General features: G+C 33.7%; 1 protein-coding gene across 4 annotated transcripts in view; it reads right to left on the reverse strand.

Moving 5' to 3' along the window:
- The window catches only part of LOC137644817 (uncharacterized), a 78,253-nt gene that overhangs the window by 37,452 nt on the left and 23,219 nt on the right, over nucleotides 1-17,582 (reverse strand). For all 4 annotated transcript variants that reach the window (XM_068377707.1, XM_068377704.1, XM_068377705.1 and 1 more), the window contains exon 2: nucleotides 4,044-5,540. In XM_068377707.1, the coding sequence (XP_068233808.1) occupies nucleotides 4,044-5,113 (1,070 nt within the window). In that variant the 5' untranslated portion in view covers nucleotides 5,114-5,540. The remainder of the gene's footprint in view (nucleotides 1-4,043; nucleotides 5,541-17,582) is intronic.

Genomic DNA, 17,582 nt, shown 5'->3' on the forward strand with positions numbered 1-17,582 from the left:
GCTGGCTGATTATTTTCATTTGTATTTTACTGTGTTCCTTATTGGTCACGTGCTTCTTGGCATAATAGCAGCTTGTCTGAAGTGGTTCAAGACATGAGCACATTTTGAGTAACTGAAAATAATGACAGACACCGACATGCTCGATGAGGGAAACTGATGAAGTAGCAGAGTATGAAGTAATTATAATGAAATCATACTGGTTAATTCAGTTATAGATTTTATAAAACATATATAACTATGAAAACATCTAAATTCTTTTTAAACTAATAGAAATGGAAAATATATGTATGTACTCAAAGGTGTCTGATTTTGGATAACATTCATATGTTTTCAAAGATAAGACGAGTTTCCAGAATGAAATTCCTAGTAAATAATGCTGTGATAAAAAAAAAAAAATCATGCGGAATAATATTATGTAAATAACAAATCCAGTATTAATTATATTGTACATGCAAACTAACTCGGAATAAATGGAAACCAATAAGACTCTAACAGACCGGTTAGTTAGGCGCGATTTTGTCGTATATCGTGTATCGGCAGAAATCACTTCGCTAACTAATAATAGAACAGACATTTTCAAACGTCTTATCACTGAGAAGTATAATTTTCAAATTTCTAGTGTTAGACTGTTAAAAACTCGGAAATTCTCCGTAAAAATATATTGTTCTCATCCGTATTTCAGTAAAATACAGGCAACCGTAATTTTTACTCTACCTTGTTATCTTTTAATTAAGGGTGAGGACCGTAATGTCACTCCTTTACGTCAATATACCTGTCTTTAAAACGGTGAATATCTGGCAACCTTTTTTCCGTTTTTACGGCAAATTTTCAAGTGTACGTAATAGAGCAGCAGTTTAAGCTTGTTTGTATTTTTGTTATCATAGTAAGTTAAACTAAGAAATGTACATTATAGTAAGATTTGATGTGTTATAATAGATTAATGCTTTGAAATATTACGCTGCTTATTTTGAGGTGAATATACCTAACCCAAATTAACATCAGCCCCTACTTAAAAAAAGTTTTTTTTTTTTTTTTTTTTTTTTTAATAGTAATAATGTTGTCAATGACAAGTTCTTAATCCTCAGTACAGATATCCAATAATTGGTATATACCATTCCTCTTACAAGTTTTAAAGGCCACTCGTATATGGTAGAGGTAAGGGACAGTTACAAAACCCAAGCTAGCAGAACAATGCCATCTGAAACAGAAGTTGGTTCTTACAGTAATCGCAGATATTTTTCCCTATAAGCAACATAAAACAGATATGGATTTTAAAAGAATGGAACATAAAAATGAGATGATACCATATCCTTATCGTTACTGCTTGTTATCATTCGAACATTAAAATGCTAAATAAAGATTTAACGGTTAAGGCAAAAGTCGTTGGATTCGAACTGAATTTATGAGGGAAATTGTTCGATCTTTTCTGGCTGCCATAAAATAAAAGCTTTTCCAAGCTCTAGAACATGATTGGACCCAAAAGTTCTCTTGCATAACAATATTCAATTACATGACAAGTGATCTTGTAGATCTAGAATATATGACATTCACAGGATAATATAATGACACTTATGAGCAGGTCCTTAACTGTAATTAAATGACGAAAATTTCGTTTGATGAAAATAAAGCAGAGCACCTTCAATGATGCAAGATATCATTTAAGAAGGTGAACTAATTACGAATGACAGGCAATGCAGAGAAATGAGGCCAACTATCAAAACAATACCACCGGATACGCAGACGACGCAGAACTGATATAATTAAACAGAATATGATTAAATGTCATTCGTATTAAGGAGATGTGTTTAACTTCATGGTTGTAATCATTTCTGGCTCATGACGGCACATGGCCTATTTCTGAAAGCATACTAGAGTTCTCTTGCTTGAGGGTACACTCGGGCACACTATTCTATTTTATTTCTCTTCCTCTTGTTTAGTTTAAGTTTTTGTAGTGTATGTAGGAAATATTTATTTTAATACTGTTACTGCTCTTAAAATATTTTATTCTTCCTTGTTTCCTTTCCTCACTAGGATATTTTCCCTGTTGGAGCCCCTGGGCTTATAGCATCCTGCTTTTCCAACCAGGGTTGTAGCTTAGCAAATAATAATAATAGTAATATGCTAGGAGAGAAGAAAAGGGAAAACAGTTCGTTATTCTTCATTACTGCATTTTAAATGGTCAATATGTCACAATTAGAAAAACAAAATTATTGTAAATATCAAATGAGGATGATGGCCTTAACATATATAACATGAAGGATGTGAAAAGCAAAGAGATAACAACAAGGGCATAAAACAAACTTCGTGAGTTCTTTCTTTAGGAGGTGGATACTTTCATCCAATAAATCTCTTCTTCAACTTAAATCTGAGTTCATGTTTTTTAATATTTAAAAACAAAACCTAAATTGCCAGTTGTAAACAATTACCTTCTCAGAGAGAGAGGAGAGAGAGAGAGAGAGAGAGAGAGAGAGAGAGAGAGAGAGAGAGAGTCAATAAGCAGTTTCTAAATTGCTTTCTCTTATATCCATAAAAATATATCAAAACTTTAGTCCATTTTAAAGTGCCGATAATACATTTAACAGTCACAGAAAAAAAGGTTGGCAAACGTTCTAATAACTTTCCTCAATTCAACGTGTTTATCTGACACTTACCGTAAAGGAAATTGTGCAGTACCGAATATAACAGGTAAACTTAGTGACTATGTCTTTCAAGTCTATTATTGTGTTCTTAATCTGTTTATCCATTAAAGGTTTAATCAAAGTTTGCATGATAGTTCAATCTACATTGAATTTGAAAAAAAAAAAATCGTAGTTTAAAATTCTTTATAGAATCATACGCTTAGAATTATGAATTTAAACTTGACCTTCTAGATTAAGACCACATGTCATATACCATGACTCAAAATTTCTGACTTGTAATGAAAAGTCATGCTCTTCGCACTCCCCAAGGGAGATTAGTTCACCAAACTTTCAACTGGGCTCCACAAGGCACTAGAAGAGTTGGAAGACCAAGGACTACATGGGTGAGGACTATGAAGTGTGAAGTAGATGATGATGATGGAAGGAGCAATATTGATTTAGAGACAACTGGCGAAATCTAACAAAGGCCCTTTACGTCAATAGGCATAGGAGGAGATGATGATGAATGAAAAATTAATCACCACCTTTTTCTTGGTAGTAACTTCGACGAACCAACGCCAGAAAGATGCGCTCGTGTTTCCTTCTTGCATTGATGAAGAACCTATTCATTTACGTGTTCTGAATGTAATGGCACGTGCCCTGCCTCCAACAGCTTCTTATTGAAGTCAAAAGAATGCCAAAGCACGCGGGGCACATCAGTCAAACTTGACATCCCTCTTTCTATTCTGTCTAATTCAGAAACGCTACCCCGTGCCAACTGATGTAAATGTAACCATCATTCACGGGAGGCTTAATAGAATAAATAAAAAAAAAAAAAAAAAAAAAAAAAAAAAGGGAACTGTGACCGACTTAGCACGCTTCCAAGTCCCTCTCCATACTGATAAAATATGAAAACCAACTTACCTACAGCTACCTCTTTCTTAGAAGTGTTCTTCTCGAAGCATCATTACAACCATTTTTTTTTTCTAGTTTTCTGTATTTCTTCTAATAATTCCTCTATTTATCAAATTTTGAGGCCCTTTGCGTCAATATGCGTAGAAGATAATGATGATGTCATCAAATTTACCATCTTCATTACTGAATAGATGTTAATCTTACTTACCTCGTATCAAAAGCATAGCTTCTTTGCGACTTCCACCAGAGTTTTATAAAATTATACACACACAACTCACAAAATATGAAATCGACATGACAAGAGAACTATAAAAACATGCATCACACAAACGTCCAATATTCACAGGGACATATAATGTAGATGAATCAATCATTATTTCCTAGTTAACAGATCTTAAATATGCTAAATAAATGTCGTAAATATCCTAAGATGAAGTACTTGCAATTTACAGATTACTGTACATTGTTCGACTTCTTGAGAGAAAGTATAATTACCGATATGAGACCTACCTGTGTTTAGCCACAGTGTCGGTGGAATGGAATATTTGCCATCCTTCCTCTATTCTATAAGGAAGGACTCTAGGAATGGGAGGTCCTTTCTTTCCTTCTTTGCCTTCCTTCTGCCCTTCTCCTTCCGTGTTGCTCACCCCAACGCTTCCTCCTTCATCCCCCGAAGTAGAATCCTTCGAGTCCTCCTCAGATGACACCCTGATCTTCGGTCGACATCCAGAGTACCGATGGGAGCGCGTTGTCGACAAGCCATCTTCGTCAGTAGTATCACTGACGGAGGAAGAGCTCTCCGATCGACTTGTATTCGGGCTGAGGGAAGGACTCGAGGCGCACGGAGACGGACTAGGACTGCTGGAGGGGTGGGGGGAGTGCATCGAATCCTGGTGTTGGAGGAGCTTCGATCCCCTTGGGGATGAAGAGGGTGGGGACGTGGAATTCGGGATGTTGAACGAGTGCGTTCGCGATTTAGGGTTGGTCGTGTGGGGGATGATGTGATGCTGATGAGAGAAAGAGTTGGTCCTTGGCACAGGGAGATGACGATTATGCGAAGATGACGGTGGTGATGATGATGATGATAGTGGTCCGACATGTCCCGCTAATGATGACGACGATAGTGATGACCCCTCGTGTCCCTTTGGCAGGTGGGAAGGGGATGATGATGATGATGATGAAGCAGGTTGATGAAGATGATGTGATGACGGTGAGGACAGGGACGGGCTGTCATGCTGTCTGGAGGAGGAAGAGAAGGAGGGACTCGACCTGCGAGATAAGGTAGGACTCGGGGAGGGCTTGCGACTCCCCCTCGGGGAATGGGATGTGACGAAAGACGAGAACGGTGACAGAGTGGCGGCCAGAGACGATGCAATGGCCGACGTTATCTGGTGACCGCCTTCGCCCTTTTTGCCATCCTTCTCTTTGCCCTTCCCCGCTTTATCTTTATCTTTCTCTTTCTCCTTTTCCTTATTATTATCGCCATCATCGTCTTTCTTCTCGCGGAAACTGTCGGTTTTGCGGCGGAAGGCGAAATTGCGGTCTTTACTAAAACTAACTTGAGACCGTAACGGTTTCATCTTACTTGGCACCGACGCCCACTCTGGGCCGGCTCCTCCTCCTCCGCCTTCTTCGTAGTGGTCAACTCAGGCGAGGAGAAGAAGCAGCAGCAAAAGCAGCGGCAGCGGCAGCAGCAAAAGCAGCTATGGACCTTGTCAGTGTCCCGGGTCATGGTGCTGCCATACCCTGACCTCAGTGCCACTTTAATTGACCCCATACATCAACATACACACGAGGCCTTCATGGTTAACGGAGATGAGGATACGGAGCTAATACCATAATAATCCATTTGATTTTCAGCAAATAAACATCTTTAATTTGTCTTTTCTTCAGTTTGAATAAATCACTCAATACAGTTGCATAAAAACAACGTTTTTCATTTCATTTCAGGTGGACAACTGCACAACAAAAACTAATTCGAATTTAGGTTTACAAATGTTCTGTGCTCTGCAAAATAATGTTTAAAATTCATTATAAAGAAAAAAACACATGATAAATAAACAACCCTGCAATCTATCTCTTTTAGGCCATTTCAAAAGTATTTAGAACGACTGACATCATAATACATCAACATAAGATTCGGAAAACCTTTCCATATTTCAGGAGGCCAAAGACAAAGAAAAAATTAGCATTTGAAATACAAGTGCAGTGTACTCCAGCCACAAACTACAGCACACATTTTAAAGACTGTTATTGCTCACTGATGAGTACACAAATTATAGAGACATATTCCTATACCACAAGAAGAACATAGGGAGTAAAATTAACAACAAAATATAAAAGTAAGTCACATTAATAAATTCATGTTAATATGAATGAATTTTTGTGTACATAAATATACATAGAGCCATTATAACCACATACATACCTACATACAGACAAACGTACACACACATATATATACATATATATATACACACACAAACACACACACATATATACATATATATATATATATATATATATATATATATCTGTATAAACATATATAAGTTTATATATATATATATATATATATATATATATATACTCACACACACATTATATATATAATATATATATATATATATATATATAAAATTTTATGTGTATATATATACATATACATATATATACATATATATATATATATATAAATATATACACACACATAATATACATAAATTGTACTTGCAAATACACATATATGTATATACATAAAAGCATCTCGACGGAAACAAACAGAACAGCACGAGATGCATCGGCCCCATAAATCAACAATATATGACAACGACACATATCAATGAAGCTCATCAAGTCACCCATGAAAATCATTCGTCATGAATGAGACACGCGACCTATATTACCTGCTCTCGCTCTCTCTCTCTCTCTCTCTCTCTCTCTCTCTCTCTCTCTCAAGATATCATGTCTTTATTATTACTCGACTTCAAAGTTCCTCATCATTCTTAAAATAGACGAGTTGTCAACACACACACTCGTTTTTTTTTATTTATCACAGTTTCTCGAACGTTATTTTATTGGTAAATTGTAGATGATGTAGAGTGAATTCTGAATGCTCAAGAGTCATATGATTATTTTTAAGAAAGATAAAATTAATTTCAATTTACTGATTCTGCTAAAAAAAAAGAATTTTTAAATTTGTAAAAATTTATATCACTCTAAACAGTTTAGATTTAAATACATACAAAATAATTTTTAAGCATTTGTAAAAATTTACATTTTTACTCGAAACAGTTTTGAATTTGGTATTTCTGGTAAACAACAAAATCTAAAACTTTGCATATCAAAACAGAATCATACATTATATTTAAAATTTAGTCCAATATTGGAACCCATTTCCTCCTTGGGTTGTTGTGGCCTGATTGGTAACGTCTCTGTCTGGTGTTTACCAGACGGGGTTCGAGCCCCGCTCAAACTAGTTAGTGCCATTAGTGTCTGCAACTTTACCATCATTGTGAGCAAAGGTTGGGGGGGTTTGGGGGGAACGTATAGATCTATCTGCTGAGTCATCAGCAGCCATTGCCTGGCCCTCCCTGGTCCTAGCTTGGGTGGAGAGGAGGATTGGGCGCTGATCATATAATATATGGCCAGTCTCTAGGGTACTGTCCTGATTGCTAGGGCAATGTTACTGTCCCTTGCAATGCCATTCATGAACGATCTTTAAACCTTTAAGAGAAAACATTAACAAAACCTAAGATTCACTTTTCCCAACAAATTATTCTGACTTGAAAAGGCCTTTCAGTTAATTCCAAACTATAGAAACATCATGTCCAATCGACTATATACAAAGGAAGAAGGATAAAGGATATCGATGTAACTAAAGACTTAAATCAGTGTTAGAAAATCTGATCCTCGTTTCTGGGATCTCAATAAAGACTAAAATTTTAAGAAAAGACGTTTCTTTACTTGGACAACCGGATATTTTGTAACTAAAATATGATATATATATATATACATATATATATATATACATATATATATATAATATATATATATATATAATATATATATATATAATATACATATATATATATATGTATATATATCTATATATGCATACATATATTTATATACATACATACCTACATATATATATATATATATATATATATATATATGCATATATATATATATATGTATATATATACACGCATATATATGCATTTATATACTGTATATATAATATATATGCTGTATATATATACATATTTATACATATACATACATATATATATACACACACCTGCATCTCACAAAAAAAAAGTCAAGGAACGATGAGTGTCATACCCTAACCTAGTTACAGAATCGTCAAATAAATTCAATATTAACAACAGGAATTAGAGGGAATGAAAGAGAATTCAGTTCCTTGACAAGATAGATTATTATTATTATCATTATTATTATTATTATTATCATTTTCAAAAGAAGGAGATTTACCAGGTCAATGAGTCAAACTTGACTCTTACAGAGCTAGCCCGATTAAGTTCGGGAATAAAAAATATTTCTATTAATGCTAAAAAATAAATCAATAAAATTATAATAAATAATTGGGATAAACAAATAAATTATGAGGTAAAAATCTAAGATAAATATAATTTTAAATGTGGTAACGTCCCTGACTGGTGAACGCCAGACTGGAGTTCGAGTCCCGCTCAAACTCGTTATTTTCTTTGGTCACTGCAGCCTCACCATCCTTGTGAGCTAAGGATGGGGGATTTGGGGGGCCTATAGGTTTATCTGCTGAGTCATAAGCAGCCATTGTCTGGCCCTCTTTGGTCCTAGCTTGGGTGGAGAGGGAGCTTGGGCGCTGATCATGTGTATATATGGTCAGTCTGTAGGGCATTGTCCTGCTTGATAGGGCAATATCACTTTCCCTAGCCTCTGCCATTCATGAGCAGCCTTTAAAGACTTTATTAAAAAAGGTAATATCTTCAAAATAGAGAAAATCTCATTGTCCGGTAGTAGGTCAATAAAACTTTCCTCACCGGAGAGAGAGAGAGAGAGAGAGAGAGAGAGAGAGAGAGAGAGAGAGAGAGAGAGAGAGAGAGAGAGAATTCTTATCCAAGGAGTGCATGTGAGAATCAATTGTCTGACGAGGGTTACTGGACAGTCCGAGGCTCTCTCTTTAATTTCAATGGTAGTACGAAATAGGATATAATGTTAAAAAATGGAAGACGCAATGCGGTGAATAAAGAAAAAAATAATCAAGAAAAGAGGCAACATTAGGACCACTAAAACGAATTGCCTGATTCTATCCTATCATGGGTGTGAAGTCTTCATCTGATGAGTCGTCTGGTGAACTTTTTTCTATGCTCTCTACATATTGTGTGGAATCCAGCACTCGGGCACACTATTCTATCTAATTTTTCTTCCTCTCGCTTTCTCAAAGTTTTAAAAGTTTATAAAGGAAATATCTATTTCAATGTTACTGTTCTTGAAATATTTTATTTTTCCTTGTTTCCATTCCTCACTGGGCTATTTTCCCTGTTGGGTCCCCTGGGCTTATAGCATCCTGCTTTTCCATCTAGGGTTGTACCTTAGCAAGTAACAATAAGAATAATATTATAAGCTAATATTCTTTGAATTTACCTGCACTGTTAAAGATACCTCAAGTATAATAGAAAATTCTCCGTAAAATTATAGTATTCTCAGCGGTATTTCAGTAAAATACAGGCGACTGTAATTTTACCCTGCTTTGTTATTATCTATTACGGGTTGCTGACCGTAATGTCACTACTTTACGTCAATGTATCCGATTTTAAAACAGTAAATGCCTGGTAACATTTATTCAAGGATTTTTACAGGTTTTTTACGGCAAATTTTTAATAGTGTGCTCTCCTTTTACGATTATTAACGCATATGAACTGAAGTTTTTCAAGGCCTAGGTGGACACGAATTGTTTCAGCAATATTTCTCTGTAGAAACTAAAAACTAATATTCTAATGCAACACTGTCCGCTCTTAGTGACCAAATTTTCTCCTATATTAAAATGGATTAATAATAGTCAGTTTTAAATGTTATAGAGTAACCCGCTAATTTAATTTTCGGACAATTTGTATAAAGTTTAACATCAATAGAAAAAGTTACCATAATCGTAAAAAAAAAGGCCTAACATCAGATCTCCTTCTATCGTTTATTTATTTCCTTATTTCCTTTCCTCACTGGGCTATTTTCCCTGTTGGAGCCTTTTGGGCTTATAACATCTTGCTTTTCCAAGTAGGGTTGTAGCTTAGCTAATAATAATGATAATAATAATAATAATAATAATAAAAACAGCAACAATAATAATAATAATAATAATAAAAATAACAACAACAATAATAATAATAATAATAATAATAATAATAATAATAATAATAACAATAATAATAATAATAATAATAATAACAATAATAATAATAATAATAATAATAATTATTATTATTATTATTAATTATTATTATTATTATTACTATTATTATTATTATTATTATACGTAAGACACCTGTGAAAATACCAAAAATCTAAGCAAGATTGTCATCTCTTATTTAATTCTTCTAATATATTATACCACTCTATCTTATTTCTCTTCCTCTTGTTTTTTAAAGTTTTTATAGTTTATATTTTAAAGATTTATTTTAAATGATTTAGTTGTTTATTACTTTTCTTGTAATTTATTCATTTCCTTATATCGTTTCCTCACTGAGCTATTTTCCATGTTGGAGCCCTGGGGATTATAGCATCATGTTTTACCAACTAGGGTTGTAGCTTAGCATGTAATAATAATAATAATAATAATAATAATAATAATAATAATAATAATAATAATAATAACAATAATAATAATAATAAACAGTTGAGTCGTTACTTCAGGCATCTCTCTCTCTCTCTCTCTCTCTCTCTCTCTCTCTCTCTCTCTCTCTCTCTCTCTCTCTCCAAACAGGATTCCCCACAGTATGAATAAAAATTCCCTTTACGAGATAACCCAACAGTGAGGTGAGCATGCGAGTGGCAATCACATGACAGACGAAGGTCAATTCTGTGCACGCAAACGGCCATTTCAACAACTTTGCTTTCTCCAGGATATCCTGAAATTCAAATGAACGGGACAGAGTGAAGTGTAATCTAAACAAGAAGCGCTTTCCCGCAATCACTTTTGGATTATCATCTTGAACGAAACCACTTCAAGGGTGTCAGGCGGATGCAGTACAGCCGTAACTTATCATTTTGCAAACAGGTACTTGGTTAGCTGCTAATAATATCCCAGGAGAGAGAGAGAGAGAGAGAGAGAGAGAGAGAGAGAGAGAGAGAGAGAGAGAGAGAGAGAGAGAGAGAGAGAGAGAGAGATGAAAGTGTCGCGTTTATAAACAAAGTAAACAAAGAATCCATTCACTAAAAAGGAGACTTGAATTGATCCGTGCCACTCTTCTATCAGGACCGAGAGGCTAATATCCGTGAACGCCATGTATATATCATTTTGCGGTCTAACAAATTTGCTACAATTTTCCTACGTCTACAGGAGAGTTCCCATCAACTCATAGTGGCTTTCCATTCTTCATCTCTTTCAACTCTCCTATGACTTAGCACTCTCTCTTTCTCTCATCTATATTTTATATTCATAGTATTTTGCAAATTCTCTCTCTCTCTCTCTCTCTCTCTCTCTCTCTCTCTCTCTCTCTCTCTCTCTCTCTCTCTCTCTCTCTCGCTAGCATGTTATGGGGTCTTCTGACTGGCCAGACAGTAGTACACTGAATCCTTCTCTCTGGTTACGGTTCATTTTCCCTTTCACTCCTCACACACACACATCGAATAGTCTGGCCTATTCTTTACATATTCTCCTCTGTCTTCATACACCTGACAACACTGAGATTACCAAACAATTCTTCTTTACCCAATGGGTTAACTACTGCACTTTAACTGTTCAGTGGCCACTTTCTTCTTGGTAAGGGTAGAAGAGAGACTTTATCTATGGTAAGCAGCTCTTCTAGGAGAAGGACACTCCAAAAACAACCATTGTTCTCTAATCTTGGGTAGTGCCATAGCCTCTGTACCATGGTCTTCCACTGTTTGGGGTTAAGAGTTCTCTAGCTTGAGAGTACACTCAGGCACACTATTCTATCTTATTTCTCTTCCTATTGTTTTGTTAAAAGTTTTTTATAGTTTATATAGGAGATATTTATGTTAATGTTGTTGCTCTTCTTAAAACATTTTATTTTTCTTTATTTCCTTTCCTCACTAGGCTATTTTCCATATTGGAGCCCATGGCCTTATAGCATCCTGCTTTTCCAACTGGAGTTGTAACTTAACAAGTAATAATAATAATAATAATAATAATAATAATAATAATAATAATAATAATAATAACAATAATAATAATAATCAACCCCACTACTACATTAACTTAAGATAGCATTTCTTCATTTCCAACATAAATTCTGAGATTGAATTCTTTATAATTAATTTTTTTCGCTATTGCTTTCACGTAAAACAACCGCTTCTCCTCCTCTTCTGCTCTCTATTCTCATTACTTGCCTGCTTTCTCTCTCACTACATTTTTGACATACGTTCTGTTTCTTTAGGCCACCATAAACTGTTTTTATCCCCTTTTGCTACTTTCTTGAACAGGTAAATGAAAACTATTATATATATAATATACATACACACACACACACACACACATATATATATATATATATATATATATACATATATATATACTGTGTATATATAAATATATATATATATATATATATATATATATATATATATATATATATATATATATATATATATATATATATATATATATATATATATATATATATATATATATATATATATATATATATATATATATATCTCCCTCATGGAATTTTCCAGAACCTTGTGGAAATCATTCTGAATGGCAGATTGTTAAAGACACATGATTTCCCAAAAAATATTAATATGGTAGAGTTTAGACAATACAACAAGATGATTCAGGCATCTCTCATTGTTATTTGGTTAAAAGATTGAGATAGTAAAGATAGTAAAGTTAGATTGGAGAGTGTGAAATGTGGCATAGTATTTAACTTCTGTTAAAAAAATATTCACGAGTCGATATATTTTTCATCTAAACACATATTTAAATAAATAGTAAAAATTACCACTGTAAATACAGTATATGTAAAATAAAAATAAAAATATTCATGTAATTGTAAATATACATTTCCTAATAAAAAATGAAAAAAAAAATCAATTTGGAAAAACGAGTTGGATAAGATAGAAGTTAGAAGATAATTTAAGACGTTATAAAGCCAACTATGTGCTATGGCTAGATAAACAGAAATGAAACGTGCATAAGGCAAGATTTCAAAATTCCATGATTAGGTCAGGGGATCCAGGACTGTTTGTTTGCTTATGTGAGGGTAGGAATGAAGAAAATTAGTAAGTGTAAGATGAGTATTTAAAAGGTCTAAGAAAGGAAAAGTGGAGATTAATTGAGGTAATGGTGTATGATAAAAGAAAAAAAAGGTGCTTGAATGGAAAGTGTATTATTATTATTGTTATTATTACTAGCCAAGTTACAACCCTAGTTGGAAAAGCAAGATGCTATAAGCCCAAGGGCTCCAATAGGGAAAAATAGCCCAGTGAGTAAAGGAAATAAGAAAATAAATAGATGATGAGACCAAATTAACAATAAATCATTCTATAAACAGTAACGTCAAAACAGATATATTATTATTATTATTATTATTATCATTATTATTATTATTATTATTACTTGCTAAGCCACAACCCCAGTTGGAAAAGCAGGACGCTATAAGGCCAGGGGGCCACAACAGGGAAAACAGCCCAGTGAGGAAAGGAAACAAGGAAAAAATATTTTAAGAAGAGTAACAACATAAAAATATGACAGAAACATACATGACCTTTAACCAAAACAAAATGAAGTTGAATAATTACCTTAGGGAAAACATAAAAAAGTTTTTTTTTTATGAATAAGTACATGCTAGGGAGGATAAACAGAATTCCTATGGTGAATTACATGTAAAGTGAAAAGTTAATTAATAAACGTATCACAGAATAAAAGATGTAAGTGCAGAGATGCTAGCAAACGTGAGTCAAATCCTGGGTTGATGTACCTCAAAGGATGAGAAAGCTTTTGGAAGAGAGTGATATGGATAAAAGGAAGCTAATTAAGAGGGTGAAAGAAAACAGAAGCTGATAAGATTACTTGTGTGATGCTACAGTATGGTTATGATAGTGTGATCGATTGACTGACCATGGTTAGTACGGGAGGTCTGGATGAGGGAAAAGTTCCAACATATGGGTAAGACGAATAATTATGTTATAATAATAATCATAGGGATCTATTGTAACTTAGTGTACCGAGGAATCTGCATTGTAAAATTCTGATTGTAAAAGTAAGACACATGAAAGACGGTCTGTAGGGAAGGTGCATTGTTGAATTTTGATAGATAAATCAAGACATGTGACAGAGGGGTTGATGGTGAAAAACTGTTTGTGTTTATGACAGAGATGTCGGGTGATGAAATATTCACGTGAGAAGATTTAAAGTTTAACGTCAAAAACGCTTATGATAGCATCAAGAGTAATGTTGTGGGTGTTGAAAATATATGTAGATAAAACATTTTTATCAGAGACTTTGTAACGAGTATATCATGTTAGTAAGGTTAACTGGCTTGTTATAAAGGAGAGTCTGAGACAAGGGTATATTGTTTCTATGGCTGTTCAACATCTATATGAAATGAATAATGCAAGTTGCCAGAGATTGAATATCGGATGAAGATACAAAGTACCTGGATAAGAAAATGAGTTCTGTATGAATTACGGAATGTTTGCAGATAATAACGTGTTAACATGGTAGCGTGAAGAAAAAACTGCGAAATCTAGTAAATGTTTGAAAGTCTCTGCAGAAGGATAATGTTGACAATTAATGTCAGCAAGGGTAACATAATAAGGGTGCATTGAACCAAGGAACATGTAATAAATATAAAAGTGAATGATGAGAGAAGGAAAGTGGTCGATCCACATAGTACCTTAAGCGGGCCTATAACAGATGGTAAGAATAGAGAGTTGGGTATTACAAAAGGTGGAGAATGTAGGAAAATACTAATAAGAGACAGAGTCAATTCTCATTTTTGAAAGTTTTGTATTGATATTGAATGTTGATGACCAATTAAAGGTTGAAACTCTTGGGGTGGACTGTTTCATTAATAGCACGTTAAAACAGCCGCCCCCCGGCCCCCGCCCCTACCTGTGCATGTTGTGCCATTAAATTCTCTTACGCTTTGTCGTTTGCTTTTTCAATACTTCTTTAACATCATTTATCTAGACCTTCCCAGGTGTCCCTTCCAGCCTCCACCGATGACAAAGGCCTTCAGTAATAAATATTAAGTAATAGACCAGACACATAGCGACAATAATTTCATAAAGATCTGGCACTTATTCATTGTATTTAGAATCCCGGTACTCTACCCGTATCTCAAGCAACTATAGAGAGATACAATAGCTCTCGTAATCATTATCCGCATTCAGCCCTCAGGTTATGATCAGCGTAAAGAATAATAACAACAATAATAATAATATAGAATGCTGGAACCCGTAGAAGTTACACAGACAAAACAAGCTTTAACTGTCAATAATATATTAAAAATTTGGTAAAAAGGCCTTCGAATTATAATAATGATAATGACAATAAGTATTTGTATTTATTAGGACTGAGAAGTCTTGCTTAATCTGTGTGAAAGAAAAAAGTAGCAGCCAGTGAAATATATTGCCTCAGTGTTATGAACAAAGTATGAAATACCTAAATGGTGGTAAATGTGTACGATTATGTGATAAAAAGGTTTGTATGGGTTACAACTAAACTTGAATGTCTAAGTATAAAAATAAAAAAAAAAAACCTGGGCTGGCAATATGGCTTTAAATGTCTAAATGAATATTGCCTTTATACTCAATAAGAAAGAAACACTAAATATATATATATATATATATATATATATATATATATATACACACATATGTATATATATAAATATATATATATGTATATATATATATATATGTATGTGTATATATATATATATATATATATATATACTGTACATATACATATATAAATATATATACACATACATATATATATATGTGTGTGTATATATATGTATATGTATGTATATATATATATATATATATATATATATATGTATATATATATATATATATATATGTATATATATATATATATATATATATATATATATATATATATATCCTTACATGAATCATTTCATCATGGGAATGAATACTTGATGTCATACTTTTCGTAGAAACACATGGATTACCTCATACAATATATCAAGCAACAAAACCTTAATTTGATTAACTTTTTCAGATCATGTACGGATGTGCTATCAAAGTCATATCCGCAACCAATTTTCATCAAATATACAATACAAATATCATTACCATACAAACGGTTTCTTGCAAATTTCACGAAAAGAAAAAACTGGAGTAAAAGGTAATGTTAAGACAAATCGATAAAGAATTACGAAAATTCTACTATAGGTCATTAGTTAAATAATTCTATAATTACAGATTAGACTTCTAGTGTGCTAATGTATTACATAATATTTGCAAAAAAAAAAAAAAAAAAAAAAAAAAAAAAAAAAAAAAAAAAAAAAAAAAAAAAAAAAAATTATCACGCAGTCAAGCGTAACATGAAATCATTAAATTTATTCGCTGGGTATGTTCTTCGCACTCCCCCAAGAGAGATTAGTTCACCAAACTTTAACTGGGCTCCACAAGGCACTAAAAGAGTTGGAAGTCCCAGGCCTATATGGCTGAGGACTTAAAGCGTGAAGTGGAAGATGATGAATGGAGAAGATAGAGACGACTGGCGAAATCTAACCGAGGTCCTCTGCGTCAATAGGCGTAGGAGGAGATGATGATGATGATGATGATGATGATATATATATATATATATATATATATATATACATATATATATATGTGTGTGTGTGTGTGTGCTCAAAGACGAAATACTATAAAGAAATTAAAGAGCAATAAAAATATATAAATAAAATGTTTAACTTTTAAAACCATTTCTGAAAGATTACGCTGCCGACAAATGAAAAACACTTTCCTACATTCAGACCCTCTCCCACGAAACACGCCCCCCCCCCCCCCCCCCCCCCCGCCCCCCAACAGCACTCTGATGGGATATTGTACCAAGAATATGATGTAACACAACATCTGCTAAACATAACGCGAACGAATATAACTTCAGAGAGAGAGAGAGAGAGAGAGAGAGAGAGAGAGAGAGAGAGAGAGAGAGAGAGAGACAGGCTGTATCAGAATCTGACTCACAAAGTTAATGTTTTAAGAAAATCTTGAATGAATACTTAAAAGACAGAAAAAACACCCATGCTATTTAACTGAGAGAGAGAGAGAGAGAGAGAGAGAGAGAGAGAGAGAGAGAGAGTTTTAGTAAACACTCATAATCACTGTTTTTAGCAAAATCTTAAATGAATATTGATAAGCCATAAAACTAACAAAGTTATTTAACAGAGAGAGAGAGAGAGAGAGGAGAGAGAGAGAGAGAGAGAGAGAGAGAGAGAGAGAGAGAGAGAGAGAGAATCTTAGTAAACGCTGCAATAATTACTGATTTTAAGAAAATCTTCAATAAATATTCATAAGCCAGAAAAAATAGCTGTTATCTAACAGAGAGAGAGAGAGAGAGAGAGAGAGAGAGAGAGAGAAAGAGAGAATCTTAGTAAACGCTGCAATAATTACTGATTTTAAGAAAATCTTCAATAAATATTCATAAGCCAGAAAAAATAGCTGTTATCTAACAGAGAGAGAGAGAGAGAGAGAGAGAGAGAGAGAGAGAGAGAGAGATATTAATGATTATGTTATCCCATTTCCCTGATCAGTATAGAACACCCACTTACAGATTTTAATCTATCTTTAGCCTTTTATAAATTACGATCCAACAACTTGTCC

This window comes from Palaemon carinicauda, chromosome 8 (genome assembly GCF_036898095.1).
Source record: "Palaemon carinicauda isolate YSFRI2023 chromosome 8, ASM3689809v2, whole genome shotgun sequence".
NCBI lineage: Eukaryota > Metazoa > Arthropoda > Malacostraca > Decapoda > Palaemonidae > Palaemon > Palaemon carinicauda.